The following is a 24,486-nucleotide window of genomic DNA, read 5'->3' on the forward strand; positions in this document are numbered from 1 at the left end:
GTCGCATAAGTGCAGTAGTGTATTAGTTCATGTTAACTAATGAAACCTTATTGTAAAATGTTGCCATTATATTAACATTTTACACTACTATTCAAAAATTTGGATTATATTCACCAAGGCTAATCCTAAGATTTTGAACCATATAATGATATTATAATAATATATATATTAACAAATTAAAATAAAACAATGGTGAAAGGCAAATTATTCAATTATTTACCAATTTGTTTTCATGTTAAAACTTACTTCTAGATTTGTGGAACAGGCACTAATATGCCCAAATATGCATGTTCTTAAAGGACAACTCCAGTGACAAATGAACCTAGGGGTAATTAACACATGGTTCGTGGCTCGACTCATTGAGACCTTTTTTCCAAGATGGCTCCTCTCTGTATACGCTTAATGGACTGTCTTTATAAAGTATCTTCTTATTAAACTGTTTGTATACTTACAAAGTTCTCAATGCTTTGGTTTGCATGTAGGGACCCTCATTATGCTGCCGTGTTAGTGTGAGGCTATTTTGAGCCTTGTTAGTGGTATTAACTAGCAATTTAATTTTACTACCCTGTGCCCCATAGACAAGCGTTAAAAGCAAATCTGTTTTTATAGATAAAACATTTTATATTCGATTTTCATGAAAACGTATCCCAGAGAACGATCTACTCGGTAAACGTGTTAATTACCCCTAGGTTCATTTCTCACCGGAGTTGTCCTTTAAGGACATGTATAATTTTTTCCCCTTTTCATTTCTGTCTGCCAGGAGAAAGAGGAGTTCTTTCTACGGGCCCTGTGTCTGTGCCACACGGTGCAGGTCAAGGAGGATGGAGCGGAAGAAACTCTTAGGGACCAAGTTGATGGTATTGATGGGGGGTTTTCCCAGCCAGAGGAGGAAAGGTGCTTCATCGCTTCTTCTCCTGATGAGATCGCACTGGTCAAAGGAGCCATGAGGTGGGACCATGATAAGCATTTCTTATTTCTTCTTGTGTCTGATAATGGTGGAAACATTGGCACTTACTGATACGACTTCTGTTCTTTTTAGATATGGCTTCACCTTTCTTGGTTTGGAGAGTAAGAACATGAAGATAAGGAACAGGCTAAATGAAGTAGAGGAGTAAGTTATGATCATTGACGTCTCATCACAATACTATATGCTTGGCATATGGCATACACCCCTGGATGTTTATGAACCTGGAGGGATATATATATGGCTGTATGGAATGTTTGCATAGATATGTATTCGTATTAATTTTAGGATTTCTACATATTATTTATATGACTTTTCAGGTATAAATTGCTCCATGTCCTAAACTTTGACCCAGTCCGTCGGCGAATGAGCGTCATTGTCCAGGCCAAATCAGGTGAGCTAGAGATCAATAGTGATGCTTGCTAAGACTTTTGCTAGTGCTCGTATGCAGGGTTTGAGGTTTGAATTGTGTAACTTGTCCAGCACCAGTTCTGCTGTTGATGTGACATGAGTGATAACTTAAACCATGTGACTTGAGGAGAAGTGACCTCTTTAGTGATCAGACTTAGTGGATGGACTTGGCAGGAAAATGCCATATGTTTACATTGAAGCAGAAACCCAAATACAAATTGTTTATTAAATTTTATTTTTCTTTCTTTCTTTCTTTCTTTCTTTCTTTCTTTCTTTCTTTCTTTCTTTCTTTCTTTCTTTCTTTCTTTCTTTCTTTCTTTCTTTCTTTCTTTCTTTCTTTCTTTCTTTCTTTCTTTCTTTCTTTCTTTCTTTCTTTCTTTCTTTCTTTCTTTCTTTCTTTCACCCACCAACCAATTGCTACACAATTTGGTTTCATTAGTTGTATTTTTAACTTCTTATTTAAATGCATTTCTGCATTTTGACACAAATGAATGCTTGTTTTGGATGTTGTCAGTCTGTTATCATAAGTCACTATTTTGATTTTCTTCCCCTTCTTACTCAAACAGAACATCATAGAATTACGGTTGTTAGTTTTGCAGATGATTGTAATCTGTAACTCTGAATGTCTCTCACCTGTCTTCTTCTACTTTTAATTTAGGGGAGACGCTGCTTTTCTGTAAGGGAGCCGATTCCTCTATCTTTCCAAGAGTCAAACCAGAGGAGGTGGACAGAATTCGGTTGCACGTTGAGCGAAATGCAACGGTACTACAATAGATTAAAGAATGTTAATGCATTGCAGTGTCTTTCATTTCCAAGGACGTTATGACCATTTAGATTTTTATACTGGAATAAATCATAAACCTCTTTCATTTAATCTCTCTTGAAATAGACGTCCTGTAGAGATTATATTAAATTCTGGCCTTTTTTCGCTTGTCAGGAGGGTTACCGTACACTGTGTGTGGCCTATAAGCAGCTGAGTGCTGAGGAGTATGCCGCAGCAGACACTGGACTGAAAGAGGCTAGACTGGCTCTTCAGGACAGGGAGGAGAAACTCATGGCCATGTATAACCAAGTGGAGACGGGCATGAGTTTGATCGGAGCGACTGCTGTGGAGGACCGGTTGGTTACCCAAATTGCTATTTATGCCATGTTGATATTTCGAAGAGAAGCTCTGGATAGCTTAACATCTTAACATCTTGTGTTGCAGACTTCAGGAAGAGGCAGCGGAGACCATGGAGGCCTTGCAGGGTGCAGGGATGAAAGTTTGGGTGCTGACGGGGGACAAAATGGAGACGGCCAAGTCCACCTGCTATGCCTGTCGTCTGTTCCAGCGGGGTACGGAGCTACTGGAACTGACTGTGCGGACACTGGAGGATGGGAGGTTAAAGCGCGAGGACAAACTTCTTGAGTTGTTACGGGACTACCATAGAAGAGCAGTGCTGGACGCCCCGCCTGTCAAAGCAGGGGTCACCAGGTCAGACCCTTGAGCTCTTTTTAGTGAATTTTGATATTTTAGGAATTGACAATATAACAGTACCACATAGTGATTTTATTTGATCAATATTAAAATCTGTTAATATCTGTCAATATTGAATTTTTAATTCTGTATACGCCTTTCCCCTATTTTTTTATTTTTGACCTATGTGTCTAAATTTAGACAAGAGAAGTGCGCTGCGTTTAAATTATTATTTTTTGTTTCTGTGCAACAATCAATCAATCAATCAACTTTATTTATATAGCGCTTTTACAATCATGATTGTGTCAAAGCAGCTTCACAGTGTCAAACAGGATAATATTGCGACAAAATTAGATTTGGCTGTACAGTTCTGGAGAAAACAGTGATGTTATCAGCTTATTTTAAAGGGGGGGTGAAACACTCAGTTTCAGTCAATCTCATGTCAATCTTGAGTACCTATAGAGTAGTATTGCATCCTTCATATCTCCGAAAAGTCTTTCGTTTTATTATATTTGTAAAAGAAATATGGGCTGTACCGAGTCTTTTCGGGAAAAAACCGAGCGCCTGGAGGCGTATCGTGTGGGCGGAGCTAAAGAATGACATATGCGCAAAGCGGTGACGTCCTCAAGCGTGGAGAAACCCATCGTTAATAGATATGATCCAGAATCTAATTCGGAGGCTGAAATAGAAACAGCAACAGCAGGACGTCCGTCTCTGTGGTATGTACTGTATTTAGTGGCATGTCAACATGACATGATTCGGTTTATGGACTATTGTATGCGACCAAACCTTAGTAGCAAGCAAAACGGTTTTGCACGTCAGAGTAGTGTAACAAGTTACATAGAACAGCAATGAAGTCCGATCGTGAAGCACGCGATCGTGACGTTTACTGATGTTTACATACGCGACGATAAGCAACAGCACAGACATTTGAAGCAGTTTACTCACCGGCTGCTTCCAAAGCAGGACCGAACCTTTATCGCTGAGACCGCTCTGTCAAAAACACACTTCTTGGAGTGTGGAGATCCACTTTGCGATGCGACTGAAGCATTTCTGCGTTCAAATCGGTTCAAATGCAGCGCTGCCTTCCTGGAATGCTGTGCTGAAGCGGTGAAGTCGCTTAATGTCAAAGTGGAGGAATGAAGTGGAGCGCGGCGCGGACTATAACCGACATTAGTGTTCACGGACGACTGGATCTGCAGCTGAGAGCAGTTTACTGTTTACAGCTTGCATTTCCTCTCTCGCGCTAGTGACGCGCGCGCGCACCCTACCGGGAGAAGAGCCCGTACGGCCCATACAAGGACCTTCCGATCTTTTAACGTCAAGTAGACCCATACTCGGGTCTACTTGACTCTCCGAAACTTGTGAGAAACCGGAAGGAGTATTTTTGACACAGAAATACTCTATCAAACGTCCAACATTAGTTTTTGAAACTTTGTCTATGTTTAGGATGGGAATCCAAGTCTTTAACAGTGTAAAAAGCTCAGTATGCATGAAACAGCATTTCACCCCCCCTTTAAATTATCATATAGCAACAATGTTGGCAGATCAGTATTTAAGTTTATAGAATTAAATAAGACCTAATTCATACATTTTATTTGTATAATAAGTTGAATAACTTTAATCATATTTTTAGTGTCCCCTGACTGGCAACCACAGATTCAGCTGTGGTTAAGTAAACTGTCATATTAGCAGAAACTAAAACAAAAAAGGATCAAGTCATACAGCTTTAGGTAACCTGTGACAGTCACCATAAGTTTCTCCTCAATCATTACAGTTGCTTGGAACGTTCGAAGACTGCAAAATTTGGTCACCACAATGGAAGGCCCACTTCTCCATTTATTTGTTTGGACAATGGAAAAACACTGTCAGAGGCTTTTCTGCTCAAAGTTGATTTTATTTCAACTTCAGGCCCTCAGAGCACTTGTCAAAAACTTGACAAAATTTAGACCAAATTGTATAGAGGTTTAGGATCCGCCATTTATCAGCTATCAGTCATAACATAAAAATAATCTTAGGCTTATTGTATTGACAAGAATTTACAACCGTAGTACAAATGTGAAGTGTATTTAATGACCTCTAATTTAGTGTCCTTTTTGTACCACAGGAGTTGGTCTACAGCAAATCAGGAGTACGGCTTCATCATAGATGGTGCTACGCTGTCGTTGTTGATGAACCCACCCCGTGATGCAGATGCCAGCCTGTACAGGAGCCTCTTTCTGCAGATCTGCCAGAACAGCACCGCCGTGCTCTGCTGCCGCATGGCTCCCCTGCAGAAAGCTCAGGTCACACCTGCAGGCTGCCATTTTGCCATCTCTTTATGGTGTCTAAAATAAAATGCACTTATACTTTATAAATTAGTTGGCTGAAGTTCTCTTTTTACTCACTTTAGATAGTGAAGATGGTGAAGAGCTCCAAAGGTTCCCCAATCACCCTCTCCATTGGCGATGGGGCCAATGATGTTAGCATGATTCTCGAGGCACACGTGGGCATTGGTGAGATCTTATCATGTGTCTGCAAGTAAATTACTGTTAAAAAGTTTGGGCTCAGTAAGAATTTTTTTGTGTTTTGTTTTGTTTTTGAAAAATACTTTGAAAGAAGACGCATTGAATTGATCAGAAGTGACAGACATTGTTACAAAAGATTTGTATGTCAGATCATTTTGAACTAAAAAAATCAAACCACGATTCCACAAAAATATAAAGCCGTACAACTGAGAAAATAATTGGAAATATTTCTTGAGAACTAAATCGGCCTATTATAATGATTTCTGAAGAATAATGTGACGCTGAAGTCTGGTATATTCCAGTCCAGGTAATTCAGCTTTTCCATCACAGAAATAAATTACATTTTAAAATGTATTCAAATAGAAAACAATTTAAAAGTGTTGTACTATTTCACAATATTATTGTGTTGTTGTATTTTTAATCAAATAAATGCAATGCAGCATTAATTAGTATGAGACTTCTTTCAAAAACATTACAAATCTTACTGACTCTAATCTTTCGAATGGTAGTGTACATGATTAAAGTGAACATATCTTGCTTAGGATTTTTTTTTTCTGCGATGGAATGTGATGTTGTTACTATTGTGTGTTCAGGTATTAAAGGTAAGGAGGGTCGTCAAGCTGTGAGGAACAGTGATTATGCCATCCCTAAACTCAAGCACTTAAAGAAGCTTCTGCTGGCTCATGGGCATCTCTACTATGTGCGCATTGCTCATCTCGTCCAGTACTTCTTTTATAAGGTGCGTCTGGCATCCAGTGGCCCATTTCAGTCTGTAAATATAAAGGTAGTTATTTTTTATTTTAGTGACTCTTTTAATCCTTTTTTCTTCTCTCCCTTAGAATCTATGCTTCATATTACCTCAGTTCCTTTACCAGTTTTTCTGTGGATACTCTCAGCAGGTATGTGTAAATAAAGGGCCTGTTAGAAGACCACATCCCAGCAGGTTCTTCTCCTCTGCCTTTGCGCTTTACTTTGCATCTTTCCTCTGCAATTCTCTTTGCCCTTCTTTGAACTGATATATCTATCTATCAGTTGTATCCCATTTCATTCCTTCTTTCTCCTCTAGTAGTGTCCTGTCACTGCCATCAAAAAAAAAAAAAGGAAACGGCTCTTATTCGCAAAAAAAACTCTCAGCTGTGTTTTCCTGTAATTGGTCCAAAAGATTTTGACATCACGTTTTTCACGACCATTGCATGTTGCCACAGTGTCAGTTTGTGTGCACATGTGTGATATCCTTTACGTGGTATTAACCTCCCCGGTGCCCCGTCCTTTCCCTCGCTCCCCTTCCCCAGCCCCTGTACGACGCAGCCTATCTGACGATGTACAACATCTGCTTCACCTCCATGCCCATTCTGGCCTACAGCCTGCTGGAGCAGCACATATCCATCGAGATTCTGCTGGACAACGCCACCCTCTACAGGTGCCAGTCTGCACTGCAACTCTTCTACTTAGTGCATCAGCAACAGCGTGGTACAAATGAAATGTCTTTATCCTTCTCACAGAGAAATAGCCAAAAATGCCACGTTACGCTGGCGCCCCTTTCTCTACTGGACCGTATTAGGAATTTTTCAGGGACTCCTGTTCTTCTTTGGTGTCCGTTTCTTGTTCAGCAATCCAGCACTACAGGATAACGGGCAGGTTAGAACTCTTTTGATTTTTAAAGTCAGCATAAAAGGGAAGTTGCAATAGTCTTTTCTTCCCTAATGTGATGTATATCCTGGTGAAAATCTTCTATAACAAAAAACAAAACAAAGCAAAACACTTGGGTGGGACTTGATTTTATCTATCAGGAATTTATTGACTTGTTGGTTTGCTATTGCTGGGATTTCATGTGAGTGACAGGTTGTCTTGCCCTTGTGCGAGTAAACGCCTCATCAGAGATTAGATGTTATAAGATGGAGGGGAAGTTATTTTGATTAAAGGTTATGAGGGCACCTGAATAAAAGATATATTCACAGATAAATCATTTATAATAAATGCTGCAATATTTAGCCAAAATAATTTGATTTCGTGGTGACTTTAAAAGCTGTCTGAATGAAAGTGCATTTGATTTACTTTTTCAGGTTTTCGGAAACTGGTCTTATGGAACAATCGTCTTTACAGTCCTTGTTTTCACTGTGACATTGAAGGTTGGTGGTTTGATTAGTTTGTCTCAAACTTCTAAACCGTAAAAAAAAATTGATCTCAGATCTTCATTTGTCAGAGACTGACTATTTCCCCTGTTCCAGCTGGCTTTAGACACACGGCACTGGACGTGGATCAACCATTTTGTGATCTGGGGCTCACTGGCCTTCTATGTTTTCTTCAGTTTCTTCTGGGGAGGCATCATATGGTGAGGAAACGTTAAAGTCGTTAAATCATTTATAATAACCTGAAATATTCCATAAATAAAGAATCGTGGTCATATCAAATATGGATGATATGGTTAAGACTCAGATCTCTATTTTTATGGTTAACATAATTTAGTACTACATTAATAATAATAAAACCAATTTTTTAGTTCTCAAACTGTACAAAAGCATTCAGGACATTTCTATAAATAGCTTAAAGATAATACATTTTGTACATTTTAAGCTAATATTATATTTGTAGTTTAAAAGGATGCAAATAACTTCAACATTACATCTTGTTGAGTTTGATTGATAAACGTGACCTGTGCTGGCAAAAGGAGTCTGAATGCGCACAGGATAATGTTGAGCTACAGGCAAGACAAAATGTGGAAATAACATCACAGCTTTTATTCTCATCAAGAGGTGCATTCATTTTTGGTCAAGATCTTGTGTTGACAATGAAATAGTCCAGCACTCTGTAAAGTCTACTCCAGCACATCCCAAAGACCTTCAACTAATTTAAGAGGTGCCACTTCATGTGTGAAAATGATCCTTCATGCTCCATCCCAACCATTCTTTCACAGTTTGAGTTTAATCTTTAAGTTGTTATCCTGGAAAATGGTCATGATGTGTCGTTCTACATGGCTGTTTAAGAAATGAAACGCTACACAATCCATCAGTCAGTGTTAGAAGAACTGTTGCCAAACATATAACATGCTAGAAGCATAATCACTGCAATAATGATCTAATCATAGACACTTAAGAATTTGCCTGTTTAAATCTAGACAGCGACTTTATTTATTGGCCGGGCAGTGTATGTCTTAGATATTTTATGTTACACATCAGGGGTTTTTCTACAACTAGGGGTACATCAGGGGTTTTTCTACAACTAGGGGTACATCAGGGGTTTTTCTTTAACCAAACGTTCATTTGTGAGATAAAGTAAGTCTTAATATATAGGCTGTCTGTTTCATTAATTAAAGGGAAAAAGGTTGAATATACAGTATATATTTTTCCTATAGATATTTGGTTTTGACTTGATGTGTGCCACATTTGGTTTTATTACCAGGGATTTTAAGGTATGGTTGCTAGGTAATTTTGTTTTGAAACCTTCAGAAAACTTTACCTCAATTTGTCTCAAAATTGACTTTGCTGACTCTATTGACTTCTAACAGGTGTAGCTCAATCATGTTTTCAACAAATTCTTACATTCAAACAAATCATACATAATTTTGAAGAGTTTCTTTACTAATTTTTGAAAATTTGCTGAATTTGCCAGCACGGGCCACAAATATTGAATAATTTAAAGAGTGTATTTCTTTACTGATAATTCAGAATACAGATTAACATGCGGTCCACTAGGGATTTTCTTTTCGTGGCTCTATTGTATAGCTGTGACTAGAATGAAGCAAAAATAAATAAATAAATAAATAAATAAATAAATACAAAATGACCAGTAAAGATCAATTAAATGAATTAACCCATGTTTAATTGCTTAAGTGAACCTATCTCAAGTTGTTGTATTGTTGTTTTTCTTCTCCCTCTTGCTCTCCCTTATTTTCTAGGCCGTTTTTGAAGCAGCAGCGTTTGTACTTTGTGTTTGCTAACATGCTGAGTTCAGTGTCTGCCTGGCTGGTTATCATCATCCTCATTCTCCTCAGTTTGCTGCCAGAGATCCTTTTGGTGGTCCTCCGCAAGCCCAGAGGCCCCCATTCACGACAGGTATACTTCTCCCTCCCATATTTTCTCCTCAATTCTTCATTTCTTCTATATCCCTCCTATTATCCCTGTTTTACCTATTCGTCTGTTCTTCTTTCATCTTACACCGTGTCCTCACCAGACAAGACTTGACGCAGTCAGGTCCAATTAGAAGAGAATTGAATTCACAGTTATGTTGACCAGGATTTTAGTAACCATGTAGGCAAGCACAATGCACTGTTGCCTAGTGTGGTCATGGCTGGTTAGCACATAATACCGTAGAGAGAGAATTTTTTATCCTGTCACACCTGGTTAGGACACGGTAACATATTTCTTTGAGTACAGCAGTAATCCCCTACCTTTGATGCACCTGTACCTTATTTTACCTTTCAGGACCTTACTTTTTTTTTATTCTTAAACTCTGCCACTTCTCCAGTGTCTCTTTTCCCCACTTTCCCCGACTGTCATGAATTACACCATTGACATTTTTCCTAACAGAAGTCTTGCCTTGTTTCAAGGCTCTGAACAGTTTGGATGGTTGAGGTTGGTCAAACAGACAGGAAGTCAATCAGTCTAATTGTTACTATCACTCTTCTTCGATGTCCTCTCCTCCTCTCCTGTAGCTTTTTGTCCCATGTATCGCTCTTATTTAAATGACTTTTATTCCCCATCACTCTGTGCTGCTGTCAGTGGCTACCCAACCGGCTAACATATCACAGTTAGAACCAATAAACAATAATTAGACCCCTTCAATCATTTGAATTATTTAAAGGAAGTGAGTACACGCTGTAGGCAGTCGCTAATGTTTGTGACACTAGTTAAGCAGCCTTTCAGGCCAGAGATGAGCATACGGCGCTAATCTGCCCCCTGCTTCCTCACAGGTAGGTGTCGCGTCCCTTCCAAGAATGCCACATGTCAATTAAAACTTAATGTAATAATGTAATTTATTCAATTGTCAACTTTAATTATGGTTATATAATTATAGCCTAATGAACTCTATTAGATGAGAAACATGGTCTTCATTGACCAATGTAACTTGTAAATTGTAAAACGATACATTGTGTAGAGGTAAGCTAATTTGTATTACAGGTCCTAGAAAGAAAAAAATACACAGTTACTCTACACTCTATTAATATTTTTTTTTAAAGCAATGTTTTTATTAATGACTGCAGTTTGTTGTAAAAACTCTTTGCAGTACAGCCTTTAAGCCATCATCACTGCTCATCTGCTTAGTCAAGCTCTGCTGAACTTGGTCACATCATCAGGTGTTATTGAAATTTAATGAAAGTGAAACAACTATGCACATTAATATAGAACATGCCGTGGCAGGTTTGTGTTTATTTGCATTTTACTACAGATAAAATTGGAGTTCAGTAATTCAGAATCTACACTAACATTCAAAAGTTTGGGGTCAATACATTTTTTTGAGTTAATACAGTAAATTTATTAAAAATAGAAATCTTTTGTAACATTATAAATGGCATTACTGTCATTTTTGATCAAAGTTGTTCTTTTGAACTTTCTTTTCATCAAAAAATCCTGAAAAATGTATTACTGTAAACACACAAAAATATAAAGCAGCATAGCTGTTTTCAACATTAATAATGATAATAAATGTTTCTTGAGCACCAAATCATAATATTAGAATGATTTCTGAAGGATCATGTGACACTGAAGACTGGAGTAATGATGATAAAAAATCAGTTTTACGATTACAGTAATAAATTCATTTTAAAATGAAAATAAAAACAATTATTTTAAATTGCAATAATATTTCACATTACAGTTTTTACTGTCTTTTTATCAAATAAATGCCTTTATGAGCATAAGACATTTTTGAAAACATAAAAAAACGTACCATCCCCAGACTTTTGAATGGTAGTTTGAGTTTTTTAAAAATGTATTAATATTCCTGATAGTTTAATAATCTATTCTGCAGACCATAAATGTCTTGTGATTTGTGTGGCAAGCAATTTCCACCAGGAGAATGGAAAACTGGTCAACTTTCTGCTGACTCAAACCACACATAGAGTTCTAGTTACTAGAGCTTTTCAGTTTAATTGCGTTTCTGCCACATTTCTCTTGTTTCTCTATCTCTACCCCCATAACTTTATTTCCACCCTTTCTTACCCTTCTTTTAATTTTCATGTCCTCTTTGGTCTCTTGCCCACCTATGTGCTGTGCCGTAGATGAAACGACGTCTTCCTTCCTCTGGGACATCCACTATCTTCATGCTGTCGCAGACTGCTAGCACTCACAGCTTTTCCTGGAGTGACTGAGGTCTCTCTGCCTGCTCCTCTTCTGCTTTTCGTCTCACTGTCCCTCCTCCTTTGGGTTGCCTGTCTGTATCTTCAGTGTCCTGCCTGCTGTCTTCCACCCGTTTGTTTCTGCTCCCGCTTTGTGAGGCGGTGTTCTTTGCAAGCTCAAATATGTATGTTATGGGTTCGGATTGTCAGTCAAACGGGGTATCGTGGTGGCATTTTTTGGAGTGGGTGTTTGTCTTGAGGCATTGCGCAAGAATTGTCCCCTCAAGCTGAGTTGTGGTCCTCAGTTGGTGTCTGTAAGGGCTGCAGGGTATGATGGGGATTCCTTCAGCTGCCTGTTCCAGGTGCCTGCTGTCTCTGCATGTCCAGCCAGGAGAATGCAGCACACAAACATACGGGGTGTCCTGCATGCATGCTCGGCCCAGCCTACATCACTCCCCACACAAACCACTGTGACTTTATGGGTGCATTTGTGCTGGTTGGTTCAGAGTGAGATTTTGTGTGGATGTGTGAGAAAGTGTTTGTCTTGTTAGTGTTAGGGATCGCGGAAAAAAGAAAGCCGAAGGAGGCGTTTTTAACTTTGTCCCTTTTTAAATTAAGACTGTGATATGTATATATAATGTGACATGCAGTTTAAAAGACAATGCAGTAAAAGTATTTTTCTGATTAAGCATAAATAAACCATAATGCATATTCATTTTTTTTTAAAGATTCTTTTGAACACAAAGTTTATTTTAAATGCAGATATTTTATGACATGTTCATTTCTTTGAAAAACTGAGTCTAGTTAGTAATTGTAGTAAAATGTAGAAGTAATACACTGTAAAAACAAAAAAACAAACAAACAAAAAAGTGTCTCCAATTGAAAATTTTCGAGTGACTGATCACATCTAAAAAATATTTAGTTGGCCAAATTGAATTTCTGTGAATTAAATTGCATCAATTCACATAAATTCAATTTGGCCAACTGAAAAATTTAGATGTGATCAGTCACTCGAAAATTTCCAATTGGAGACATTAATGTTTTTACAGTGTAATTGTTACTTGAATCATTACTGAACTGGAATCAGTAAGTCAAATCAGAACCCCACCCGGACCTTTGTGGTTTTATATGGAGTTGTTTGAGTGTTGGGTTGGCTGACTTTTGTGTGGGTTATAGTCAAAATCTAGTACAACATAGATATATTATGTTAAAAAATTACCATTATGATTTCTTCCATGAAAGTAATCTTTATGGAAACTCTAAACACATTATGGTGTCCTCAAATATGAAATCTCATAATTATAAACATCCTTTCCATTGTTTTTAAAGGAGCATTAACTGTACAACAGTTGCGTATTTGAGTAGGTGTGTGTGTGTGTTTGTGTGTCTGATCCATCGTGTTTAAGTGTCTTTCACCACCCCCTTTCAGAAAAAGCCGGGTCAGTCGAATGTTGCGGGCAGCCATTCCTCTCAGTCTTCAGCCAGACCCCTGCTCATGAGAACCTTTTCAGACGAGTCCAATTCTGTCAAATGAACAGGTACAAGACCCCAGACTTTCCAATCTGAGCCCCAATTGAGTGCCTGACCCTAGTTATCCACAAGGGATTTGCCTTGTAGTCGGTGCAGTTCCTTCCCTTGGGTTCAGTCGGGCCCCCTCTGTGGGATGCTTTAAATTTCTTCTGAATTCTGCTGTAGAAATTCTCCCTACCTCAGCCTCAGGATGAACTCACATCGGTTGGCTGAAAAGACATTTAGTCTTTGACGTATTAAGAAAAAGACCACACTACAGCTCAACAGTGACTGCTTACTTTTTGTTTGGCGTTTTCCCATTGATTTTCTCCATAGAGATGTAAAAATGATGCACCTTAGAGATTTCAAATATCTTGAGCCAAACCATCCAGAGATTGACAATTACATTTAATTTTAATCAAAAAGTATTTAAAAATGACACAATGTTTTCTTAATATAAAAATCACTAGTGTCTTTTATGCGTTAACACAACAAAGAAAGAAAGAATAGTTGCTTCAGGACTGTGTATAGTGTTGTACTTTACCACTTTTCAATGTAACAAGTTATAATATTTTCTCTATGGACTTTTTTAATGGGATTTTTTACTTTCAAGAATTCTGCTATGGCACTTTATGTAAAATAAGATCAAGAGTTACAGGACATTTGGCCCTGTAGTATCTTCATATACATATTTAACCTTTAAATTAACCACAGTGCAGTACTGTTGTCTGTAAGGAATAAAAAATAAAAATAAAAAAACAAGCCGAAGGGAAAAAAAAGAATGAAACAATGAATGAATATTAAATGATCCTTTCAGCCTGCCAGGGGAAACTCCGCCCCTTGTTATTCCTTGCATGTGCTCCTCAAGTAACCTGTGATTGGGTCCTTGTTAACTGACTAAACCTGTTATCTGTCGTGTTGTTCTGGTTAATCCCATTTATATGTGTGTGAATGACAACATGAGTGTGGTTGTTTTGTGTAATAATTCAGTACATTGAAATGAAACCACAGTGTCATGTTGGTCTTGTGTCTTTTGCTGTGTTGGGTATTTTGTGTGGTGTGTTAGTTTGTAATTTGGAACCTTTTCGTTTCGATTTTCTTTTTGTGACTATTGAAGTTGGCTGTCTAACCTTTGTAGGGCATTATTTTGATCCAGTGACTTGTCCCCGCATTAATGCTTTGCATTTTGCATGCTGAAATGGGTGTTTTGCATGTTTGCCTGTGCCTGAAGCTTTTGGGGTCAATTTGTGATGGTTGTAATAAGTTATTGGTGAGGCTGTAGTTAGGAAGTGCTCACCAGCATTAAACTTGCTCTTCTGTTCTTCTCAGCTGTCAGAGGAATCCTCAACTTACACAGACAGGTAAAGTGCTCAATATGATCTAAGGAATGTTCTGGGTTCAAATCAAAAAAATGATCTCGGATCGCATCTGCATTCACCAACAAATCCATCCAAAAGAGTTATGAAAGTAATGCGTTACCAGAAGTTCATTGGCCAATTCATTGACCAATTTTGACCACTTGATAGGAGAAGATTTAAATGTTAAATTGCAGACTTCCATTGGTAGTTGCTAATTAGGGCTGCACGATTAATCACAATTAACCCGAAATCACTTGGATTAGTGCGATTGTTTTTGTGCGCAGCTTGTCGGTGAAGCACAGCTCTGTGATCAGTGGTAAATACTGCTCCATCTGAAAGCACAGCCAGTTTGAGTCGCTTATAACATGCATTTGAAAAAGCCACGCGCGTCAACATGAGAATCATTTATGAACCACAGCATCCTTCTGTGAGATAATTACGCAGAATAAGGCACACAAATGTACCTCATAGTATTCTATACTGGGATAAAGGCTATGATGATAAGCATTGAAGTATAAATATACTTAATTATCATGAAAATAACTGAGAAAGCTTGAAGAACTCCGATAAACCATATTTTATCATAGTCTTGTGTTTATTAGTCATGTTAAATCAATTCAAGTGTTTCAATCTTCTGTTTATTCAGATACAGCAATCGTATGATGCCCATAGGGTGTTCCTGAAATGATGTGCATTATCGTTATTGCTGTGAGAGAGCGCCCTCTGGCCTTCATATGGAGCGTCATTTACGTGCAGTTTAATTTCTTTTAATCGTGCAGCCCTTTTTCTAATGCTTTTGTTAATGGAAAGTCAAAAGTGAATTATAGGTGTTAAAGCGTTGGGCAAAAGGGAACGCCACAGCCCTTTTTCTCCATTTTCTTTTGTCATGTAGCCCCAATTTTAGATTATTTTTTTTTGCTTTTCTACTGTATTGGCAGCCAAGCCAATTTTGCCTTGCCAGTGGTGAATAAATGTTAAACGCCTATGGTAATTGACAGCATCTGAGACATAGCGTACTTGTTTTAAATCCAGGACATTCCATAAACCAGGATTCACATCCGTGTTTTATTTGGACTAATATGAGAAAATCATTCCTGACAACCAGATCCTCCTGTGATTAGGATGGTTCTTTGGTGCAGATCAGTTTGATTCTGTGTAGAGAATTGTCTGGGTTTATGAGTTTGGTTTGGTTATATTTGAGGAATCAATCAAATAAGAGATCTATCAGATCTATCCTCTTCACCTGTTAAATAAGTTTTGACATGTGTGCTAAACAGTTGTTTTTTATTTTTATTTTTTTTATACGTCACAGGTGTCTGCTGTCACACCCCTCTCCTATAAACATCTGAAGGAGCGTTACTGATGGGCATGGACAGCCATGGGTTAAGACTACTGAAGTGGGACCCTTGCATCTTTCGGGGTCACCGCCCTTCCTCCTGCCTGTTTAAGTGAAACATGACAATGGAACCACCTTAAACTGCTCAGACCAGGCCTTGATCCAGCAGTCCTCTTTCCACCTTTCTCTTCTCTCAAAGCCTCTCATCCCAGAACAATTCCACCGGAACTACGTTTTCACAACATTTTCTGCCCTGCCCTGCTGCCATACTCTCATATTCAACCCTACCGGGAAAAATCGCTGGATAAGTTGTCCGTGGCGCTCACCTGCTGCAGAATGTACCAACATCCATGCTCCGCCCGGTTTCTTCATTATTGGTTCTCTTGCATGATGCCCCCCAAAAACTCCTATAAATACCACTTTCCGCAGTCAACATGCTCTCTATTTTACTATACTTTGTTGGCAGACAGTTGGCACCCTTTTGTGATCGGTTAGCGGGTGTGATCGCAATCCCAAATCGTAGTTTAGAGTTTTGTGATATGTAGCTGTTCGAGATCCCTAAATGTGAGCTCTCTCTAAGATGCTGCACTGAGGGCCCTGACCCTATGGGTATAAAAGCTGCCTTTCAACAACTCGCTGTTTGTTCAACCACATGGAGTTCTGGGATATCCCATGGTGCCCAACAACTCTGTACATGTACGTGTGCGGGTGCGTGTGAGAAATCGAAAATTACTTGCAGATTTTCTGATAACGTACTGTCACAGTTTTCAATGTTACTCTTTGTTGAAACGGGGATCAGTTTACAGTTGGATTATAAATGTAAGAAATATGCTAGTGAAAAAGTGCGGAAATTGTTGCTTGATGCCAAAAAAAAAAGGAAAGAAAAAAGCGTGAGACCTTCTCTCTTCAGTTTTTCCTCGAAGGTGAATTATCCGTGGTAACGGCACATGCTAAGGTTAGTCGTCAATGCAAAGTTAATTTCGTATTTCGGAGTGAGCTTCACTGTTGAGCAATGTGTCAGCTCTATATATCAGGCCAGTGCTCAAAAACGCACTTTCACGTCCACATGCACGCGTATTTCACTTTTTTGAGGTAACTGAATGAATCACTTTATAGGGGTGGAGCTTAGGTCAGTGAAATGGGAGCTGTAGGTCTAATGCCTATTGAAACCTATGTTTGCCCTCTAGTGGTTAGGAGGGAATGGATCTTCATTCTACTTTCTTCACTTCTGAATACATTCCATTTCTACGTGCCATGACTTCAATCACCTTTTAGATTATAATTATTTTGTTCTTGACTGTGTGATTCTTTTTGACATATTTATTGTATCTTGTAATTATACTCACAAATGTTATATTTTTGTCAGGGGAATTTCCTTCTCTGCTTAAATTAATCATTATCAGCTTGTGCCATTTTTATTTTATTTTATTTTTTTGCCTGTGCAATCCGCTGTTGAACAGATTGGGTTTCTGTATCCTGTAAGCCTGAGCAGAACCTGTAGACCAGCAGCTCTGGGCAATTTCTCTGATCAGAGATCAGTCCAATAGGTCCAAACGATCTTTGTGTCCCTTTAATATGAACGATCTATTCCGTTCTTCTTTCTGCTTGTAGCCCAAAATGGGTGTTTAAAGATCCACCGTCTTTCTTAATTGTTTCTCTTAAAAAAAAATGCCATATGAAAAATTCCCCCATTCCAGCTTCAACTAACTTTGTGTGTGTGTGTGTGTGTGTGTGTGTGTGTGTGTGTGTGTGTGTGTGTGTGTGTGTGTGTGTGTGTGTGTGTGTGTGTGTGTGTGTGTGTGTGTTAGACCTTTGACTGTGTCATGATGCTAAGCATCTTAAGTTCAGCTCCCAATCTTGGGTCGGGCTTAATAAAGCTGTATCACAGCCCTGCGTAACCACCAGGCCTTCTTTTCATTTCTGATTACATCATAAATCAGCTTTTAAGAGAAAATATATCAGAGCTCTATTTACATCCGCTTTTCAGCTAGACAGGTAAGGCCGGTTGGGGTGATGTTTCAGTGTGAACATTAATCCAGCGAGAGCCCTTTTTTTTTTCTCAGTGCATGTGTGACCACTAATGCCACCACTGGACTGAACCCTGGTGAGCACATACACACTCACCAAGATCAAGACATTTATGTGTTTGTTCAGCTCAGTTTAAGAGAGGTAAATGGAACTTGCCTGCAATGTTTGAAATTTCCAAACAGACCTTTAAATTACTTCAGAGATGCTATTTTCAAAGCTTATGATAATTCTTGGATTCTCATGTTGCCTGAATACATATAAAAATATATGAAATTATTTGATTGTATTTTTAATGAAACTTTTTGAGCCACTTTTTGTAAGAAAAAGAAAATGTCAAAAAATACAAATGCAGAGAAAGGCAGCCTGATTGTGGAGCACGAGGCAGGGCTGAGATGTGTTGCTGTGAAATGAATCAGGCATTAACTCAGTCAGCCCTGCTCCCTCCATCATGTCCCTCAGGCTCCAGCTGATCTGAATGTACCTCTCAAGACCAGTCTGTTTCAAACTTTTCTTTAATAAAAAGCTGTTTTGAAAGAATATTTGTGTCTGGCGCTTTACTTTTTTGCCTCTTCTATGTTGAGTTCAATTGTGTCCCCCCCACCCCCCGCACATTGTTTGTCCGTTTAATTTTTTTTTTTTTCCATTAAAAAATTGCAAAAATCGAACATTTCATTGAAGCATTGAAGTAAAATAATTGAAAGTAGGGGTAAATTACAGACATGTTGGCCATAATTATTGGCACCCTTTTATTTTTTTACAACCCCCTTTTCCTGAGATAACCGCACTTTCTCCTGTAATAACTGATGAGTTTGGAGAACACCTGACAAAACATCAGAGACCATTCCTCCAAACAGAATCTCTCCAGATCCTTCAGATTCCCAGCTCCATGTTGGTGCTTCTCTTCAGTTCACCCCACTCATGGGACTGGGACCGTGTTTGTTTTGGATCTTTGTCCTGATGGAAGATCCACAGCCCATTATAAGATTTCTAGCAGAGGTGGTCAGGTTTTGATTTTTGTTCAAATCTTTTTGGTATTCGCTAATCCATGATGCCATGTATCTAAACAAGATGTCCAGGATCTCCAGCAAAAATATGCCTACAACGTTAAAGTTCCATCAGTATTTATTTAACCCTGTTTGCACCAAATCCACCAACCAAGTTCCTGTGTAATGTGTAATTGATTAAGGATATAATAATTACATAAATTATATCTAAATCATTGAAAATTATTAATTTTTATAAATAAGCATTGGCGATGAACACCGCTAAAAGCCAAACCACTTTAATGATACCTAAAACCCAGGATTGGCACAAACTAAGCTTAAACAAATCTGGCTAGCCAGCTAAACCAGCTTCATGGTACAGGCCCCAGGTGTTAAGCTGATGATACGCATGGCAACTTTTTGAGCAATGTTGCTAAAAGATGTTGCTTGGGCACTTTCCCATTAAGAATGGGCAACACATTTCTATCTGGATATCCAAAGATCCCGTTCTTGGTTGGCCCGTTCTTAAAGGGAAAAAACCCACAGCAAAGTCTTTTAGCAACATTGCCCGGCAACATTGCTCAAAAAGTTGCCCGGTGTATCATCAGCTTTAGAGTGCTGTCTCATACTCTCCAACAATTTCAGAGGATTTCTATTTCAAACCTGCCGTCTCTCATGGACAAGATGTGGTTTTAGAAGCATAAATAGTGTGTTCTTTGACAACAATGCCTCTTATTCATGTAGCTGTTTGTCTTTGCACAATTTTCCCACACGTCATACTTTTCTGTATTCTGAACAATGAAACTCATTATTCTTAGATGAAAAAATAGTTTTGCTGTCAATAGTGATATTCAGAACAGCCTGCCTGCCTGTTTGTGTGTGTGTGCGCGCGCTTGTAAGGCTGAGAATGGGTGTAATACAGCATGCCGTGAGGAAGCCACTACCTATGAAGGGAAATCGACCAATGAGGAGGGTGGAGATCAGCAGGGGGTGGAGCCTAAAGTCTACAGAGGAGAAAGTCAATGGGGAGGGAGTTGGCAGAGTGTCAATAGTCTTAGTAACAGCGATGCAGATCTGACGCACTCTAACTCGCAGGAGTTTGCAGCCGGATGGGGTGTGTGTGGTGTGTTTTAAGAAGGCAGACCATCAGCACTGTGGACAGGAAACCCTTTTAATCCGATTCAATTTTGGGACAGGAACCTCATCCTCTCTGCCCCTCCCTTGTGTGTGTGTTTGTGTGTGTGTGTTTTTTGTAAGCTGAGATGTATTGCAGTGCTACTATCAGCTGTAGCAGGCTGTTTGCCATACAGTAGATTTTTCCAGATACCGTTTCCTCCAGCGGTGGGTCTGTCTGTTCTGCTGGAGTTTGCAGATGCACTTGCTCCTTCTCAAGGTGATTTGGGGAGTTGATAAGCACGGAACTGAAACCTCAGCTGGGATCTGATCTGTGGAGGTAGTAAAATGAATCCTTGGGTGGAGTAGGATGTGAGGGCCTGACAGGCCCAGATTCAAGTCACTCCTCTCCGGGAACTGCCAGGTAATGGGCTCGGCCTCTCATCAAGAGCCCCAGAAAGATATGGAGGGCTATTACAACCTTTTGCAGGCAGGCTCGGAGCTGGAGAGCACACTGCAACGTGAGTAGCCTATATGTTTGCATGTCTTTAAAAACTACCACTTTTCCATACGGAGAGCAGGCTGTCAGGGTGTTCACTGCTGTTTTACGTAGTATTGCAAGGATTATGTGTGCTCTCTGTACTTTTGGCCACATCCTAGAATTTATATTTTATAATCTGCTTGAAATATGTGCAAAACTCAATCTTTCTGTAATGAAATGCATTGGGAATTCCATGGGTATTCTGCATGGATAAACATTTTTCTGTGGTAAAGCATAATGTTTTCATGACATCTCAATATTAAGAGTGCTTTGATGGGCTGATACACTAAGCTTTTCATAATCAGTTTAGAATCATGCAATGTGAATTTGGGCCAGTAGTGAGATTGAAGGATGAAAATAGAAGTTGCACTGTCCATTTTACAAATGGGGCACGTTGTGACACATGAAGTAGAACACCGGTTTTATTATTATTATCATCCTCTGCCCTGCTCTCTGGCTCTTAATTCGCCTTTAAACCCAGAGAATGTTCTTCAGACAATGACTCAGCATCTTCATGTTTAGCCACTGTGTCTTTGCTCAGGCATCACTTAAAGCCATTTAAAGGTCCAGGTCTGAACCACTCAGTTCTGTTTTGTGCTATGTAATATTTACTTTTATAATGCTTTGTATTCCTCAAAGTGATTGTAGCGGGATTAGCATTGGCAGTGTGGCCGGCTCGTTGGCATCTGTCCCTGTGTTGGTGTTGTTGTGAGTGTGAGCGTCACGTATATGTTAAAGTAATGCTGTGGAAAGGTGTTTATTATGTTGTAATGATGCAGTGTAATACGAGACAGCAGTCCCTCTCAGGCAGAGACAGGTTCACTACAACAACAACAACAACAGAGCCATTGTGAACAACACCTGTCTAGGTTTAGGTAACATCCATGCTGGTGCATGCCCGAATCTGTTTAGAGAAAATCAGATGGTAGTATTCCTCAGTATATTTAGCACATTAGGTTCACGGTGTATTTAAATCAGAATTTTTTCTGAGATCTGAGTTGCCGTTTTTTTAAGCTGAAATGTTGTGTTTCGAATGCTCTGTTGTTAATCCTCAGATCTGAACTCTCACCCCCTTCATTTCCACAACCACATTACATTAGATCCGGCTTTAAATGTTAAGATAAGATTTCAATTGATTTAGTATTTTTATTATAAAAGCTTTTTATTTACATTGCATGCAAATAAATGGAAATTGTATGTATAAATGAAAATTTGCACATGCTACTCATTCATGATGCTCCTGCAATACATAATGTCCCCAAAATGTATTTGGCCATTTAAAGGAACACTCCATTTTTTTGGAAAATAGGCTCATTTTAGGGGGAAATACTCCCTTAGAGTTAAACAGTTCACCGTTTTTCATTTCATTCAGCTGATCTCTGTATCTGGCGGTAGAACTTTTAGCATAGCTTAGCATAGATAATTGAATCGGATTAGACCATTAGAATCGTCCTCAAAAATGACCAAAGACAATTTTTTCAAAGATAATATTTTTACTTTGCGACCATACCATGGATGCAGCGGTGCAGTGATATTACGCCGAAAATATATCGGTCTAAAAAAAATTGCAACTTTGCATTTTTCATTGGTCTTAGTACATGAAGTAACTACAGAATAGTCCATTTTTAAATAGGAAAATATTAAAAGTCTTTGGTAATTTTTTTCTGAGATTGATGCTAATGGTCTAATCCGATTCAATGATCAATGCTAAAAGTGCTACCGCCAGAGATCGGCTGAATGGATTCAGACACGCGATCCGAATAAGGAATCGATACACTGATTCATAACGGTTCGAAGCTTTGTTTTGAAATCGGCCCTCATTATATAAGTCATTATTTAGTTGTTGTTGTTTTTTTTGCACAAAAACTATTCTCATTGCTTCATAAAATTATTGTAGAACCACTGGTGAGATGGACTTTGTACAACCAATAAATGATTTTTGTTTTTTTTGGTGTAAAGTTTTACTTGAAATATTTCCACTTGGCTTGATATGTAAACCATTACAATTCAAGTTTAACTAAAGTGTCCAAATAACTTTCGGCTTAGTCAATTTAAAAAACATGTTTATCTAAGCTAACCACTCTCTGAGGTTTTCATGCTTTTCTAAATTTACTGTATAAATGCTCAGGCAACTAATTCTCCATTCAAGCATTTAGTTTAAATATCTACAATGATGTTTGTGAAAAAAATCAGAAATGTTATCATTAGGTCATTTTATTGTGTTTTGTGAACAGTTTAACAGTTTAAATTAGCAGCCTTTCTCAAAATGCATCATTAATACATTTAATATACTTAAGCCTTTATCAATCAATTATAAACCCATTTGTTTTTAAGTATTTTCCAAAAGTTTTTCATCTAGACTACTCTAAAACTTCGAAAATGCTAAATTCACCTTACTGCGCATGCCTAAACCCTCCCTGTGAAACTGTGTGAAAGTGAATAGCACATGACAGGCACAGCTGGGCTCGTATGAACATTAATATCCCATCTATTAGTTCAATAGCCTATGTGTGACATGACTAAACTTATGTCATCGTTTCTGTTTTCACAGTCCACACTACAACGTGAAAACGGCATTTTCAAATGTATCCAGTTGGAGAGCATTTTCAAAAAGCTTAATTTTTCGTTGCTAAACACGCTGTTGGAAGGCCATAGCGGAGACAAAAAGATGCGTGGACAAGGGCTAAAGACTGAACTACTACAAAGGCCTGTTCACACCAAGAACGATATAACTATAAAGATAATAACTATATCAGTGTCCTCAGTCTCCACACCAACGGACAATATCATGTCTGTTTATTCTATGCACGGCACTTTTATCACCTGTTGCAAAATGCGCGAGCTCTTTAAAGCCACACCGTGTAACTTTTTTAGTTTATTCTTAGCTAAAACACTTAGTTCTTTCAAAAATATATGTGCTCATTAATGTATATTTAATTCTTTCAAGTAAATTATTCTCGTAAGTTTATAATATACCATTGAAAATACATTCAGGTGAAGGGTTCGAATGCCGGTCGCCATGTTGCTCCTCCATCTTGAAAGTACATTAGCCAAAGAGGGACATACCCGTAAATTCAAGCTTCGCTTTTCGCATTTTAACACTCGATGGCACTCATTGATGAGGTCAAACTGGAAGCCATGTTAATCTTGGACTAAATCGGCCGTTGTAGGAGTTAAAACGAAATCGGAATTGACAGGAACAGAAACTAATATTCATTGGATTGTCATATACCTTTACACCGCTAGATGGGGGAAAATATCACACAGTGTAGCTTTAAAGCAAGATGGATTCTGATTGGCTGTCAATGTTTTTATCGTTTATCAGGGGAAAAAATAATTCTGAAAGTGATTCAGTTTGTTTCTCGTTATAGTTGTAGTGTGGACTGGTGTGTTATTTTTATAACAATTTTAACTATTTATATTTAAACTATTTAGAACTACGACCAGATCTTTATCGTTGCCTTAGTTATGTTCTGAACAGGCCTTTAGACATGCTCACATGGACGGAACTATAATGTGTTTATTTTGCACAGACTGGCTGATTATCTCAGTCTGAACACACCCTCAAAGGAGTGTACGGTGTGGTTTCTATCTGTGTTGTTTGAGAAGGGCGATGCCTAAAGTTAACAGTGTAAGGCCAGTGCTGGGATTTCTTATAAACCTTGAAGTCACATGGAAGAGCATGATGAGCAAATACTCCAGTTATTAGTGCCTCAACAGACTCCATGAAAAATAGCAAAAATTTCTTATTAATTATATTCATTATTAATCTTTTCACAGACCTAATCTCTATTTTTCTTATTATAAACATGCTATGCCTATTATTATTATTATTATTATTATTTTATTATATATTTGCATAATATATAATAATGATACATAATACATAATGAATTTGTAAATGATTGAAAGGCAGAACGATATTTCATGCTGCTTTCTAGTTTAGAAGATCATCTTTTTCTAATGCATCTCAAATTTTTTACAAAAAGTATATATACACTATAAT

The 24,486-nt window shown here is 38.3% G+C and overlaps 2 protein-coding genes across 8 annotated transcripts in view; both read left to right on the forward strand.

Moving 5' to 3' along the window:
- atp11c (ATPase phospholipid transporting 11C) overlaps positions 1 to 18,380 on the forward strand; it is an 82,494-nt gene extending 64,114 nt beyond the window's left edge. Inside the window, exons 14-32 of one of the 5 annotated variants that reach the window (XR_010908381.1) lie at positions 761 to 948; positions 1,040 to 1,111; positions 1,285 to 1,358; positions 2,034 to 2,137; positions 2,313 to 2,494; positions 2,583 to 2,849; positions 4,939 to 5,116; positions 5,224 to 5,326; positions 5,932 to 6,077; positions 6,178 to 6,237; positions 6,631 to 6,758; positions 6,841 to 6,976; positions 7,402 to 7,467; positions 7,567 to 7,670; positions 9,234 to 9,390; positions 13,042 to 13,150; positions 14,451 to 14,482; positions 15,792 to 17,562; positions 17,624 to 18,380. Coding sequence is in view for 4 of the 5 variants with exons in the window: in XM_067457614.1 (XP_067313715.1) it covers positions 761 to 948; positions 1,040 to 1,111; positions 1,285 to 1,358; positions 2,034 to 2,137; positions 2,313 to 2,494; positions 2,583 to 2,849; positions 4,939 to 5,116; positions 5,224 to 5,326; positions 5,932 to 6,077; positions 6,178 to 6,237; positions 6,631 to 6,758; positions 6,841 to 6,976; positions 7,402 to 7,467; positions 7,567 to 7,670; positions 9,234 to 9,390; positions 13,042 to 13,146 (2,070 nt within the window). In the remaining variant the exon portion in view is untranslated. Of the gene's footprint in view, positions 1 to 760; positions 949 to 1,039; positions 1,112 to 1,284; positions 1,359 to 2,033; positions 2,138 to 2,312; positions 2,495 to 2,582; positions 2,850 to 4,938; positions 5,117 to 5,223; positions 5,327 to 5,931; positions 6,078 to 6,177; positions 6,238 to 6,630; positions 6,759 to 6,840; positions 6,977 to 7,401; positions 7,468 to 7,566; positions 7,671 to 9,233; positions 9,391 to 11,555; positions 11,647 to 13,041; positions 13,151 to 14,450; positions 14,483 to 15,791 lie in introns of all 5 variants that reach the window. The other 4 variants (XM_067457615.1, XM_067457614.1, XM_067457616.1 and 1 more) reach the window with 4 other exon arrangements.
- Positions 18,381 to 19,900: 1,520 nt separating this feature from the next.
- The window catches only part of mcf2a (MCF.2 cell line derived transforming sequence a), a 41,678-nt gene continuing 37,092 nt past the window's right edge, over positions 19,901 to 24,486 (forward strand). For 2 of the 3 annotated variants that reach the window (XM_067457618.1, XM_067457620.1), the window contains exon 1: positions 19,904 to 20,460. In XM_067457618.1, coding sequence (XP_067313719.1) covers positions 20,367 to 20,460 — 94 coding nt within the window. In that variant the 5' untranslated portion in view covers positions 19,904 to 20,366. Of the gene's footprint in view, positions 20,461 to 24,486 lie in introns of all 3 variants that reach the window. The other variant, XR_010908382.1, reaches the window with a different exon arrangement.

The sequence above is a fragment of the Pseudorasbora parva genome, chromosome 11 (assembly GCF_024679245.1).
Source record: "Pseudorasbora parva isolate DD20220531a chromosome 11, ASM2467924v1, whole genome shotgun sequence".
NCBI lineage: Eukaryota > Metazoa > Chordata > Actinopteri > Cypriniformes > Gobionidae > Pseudorasbora > Pseudorasbora parva.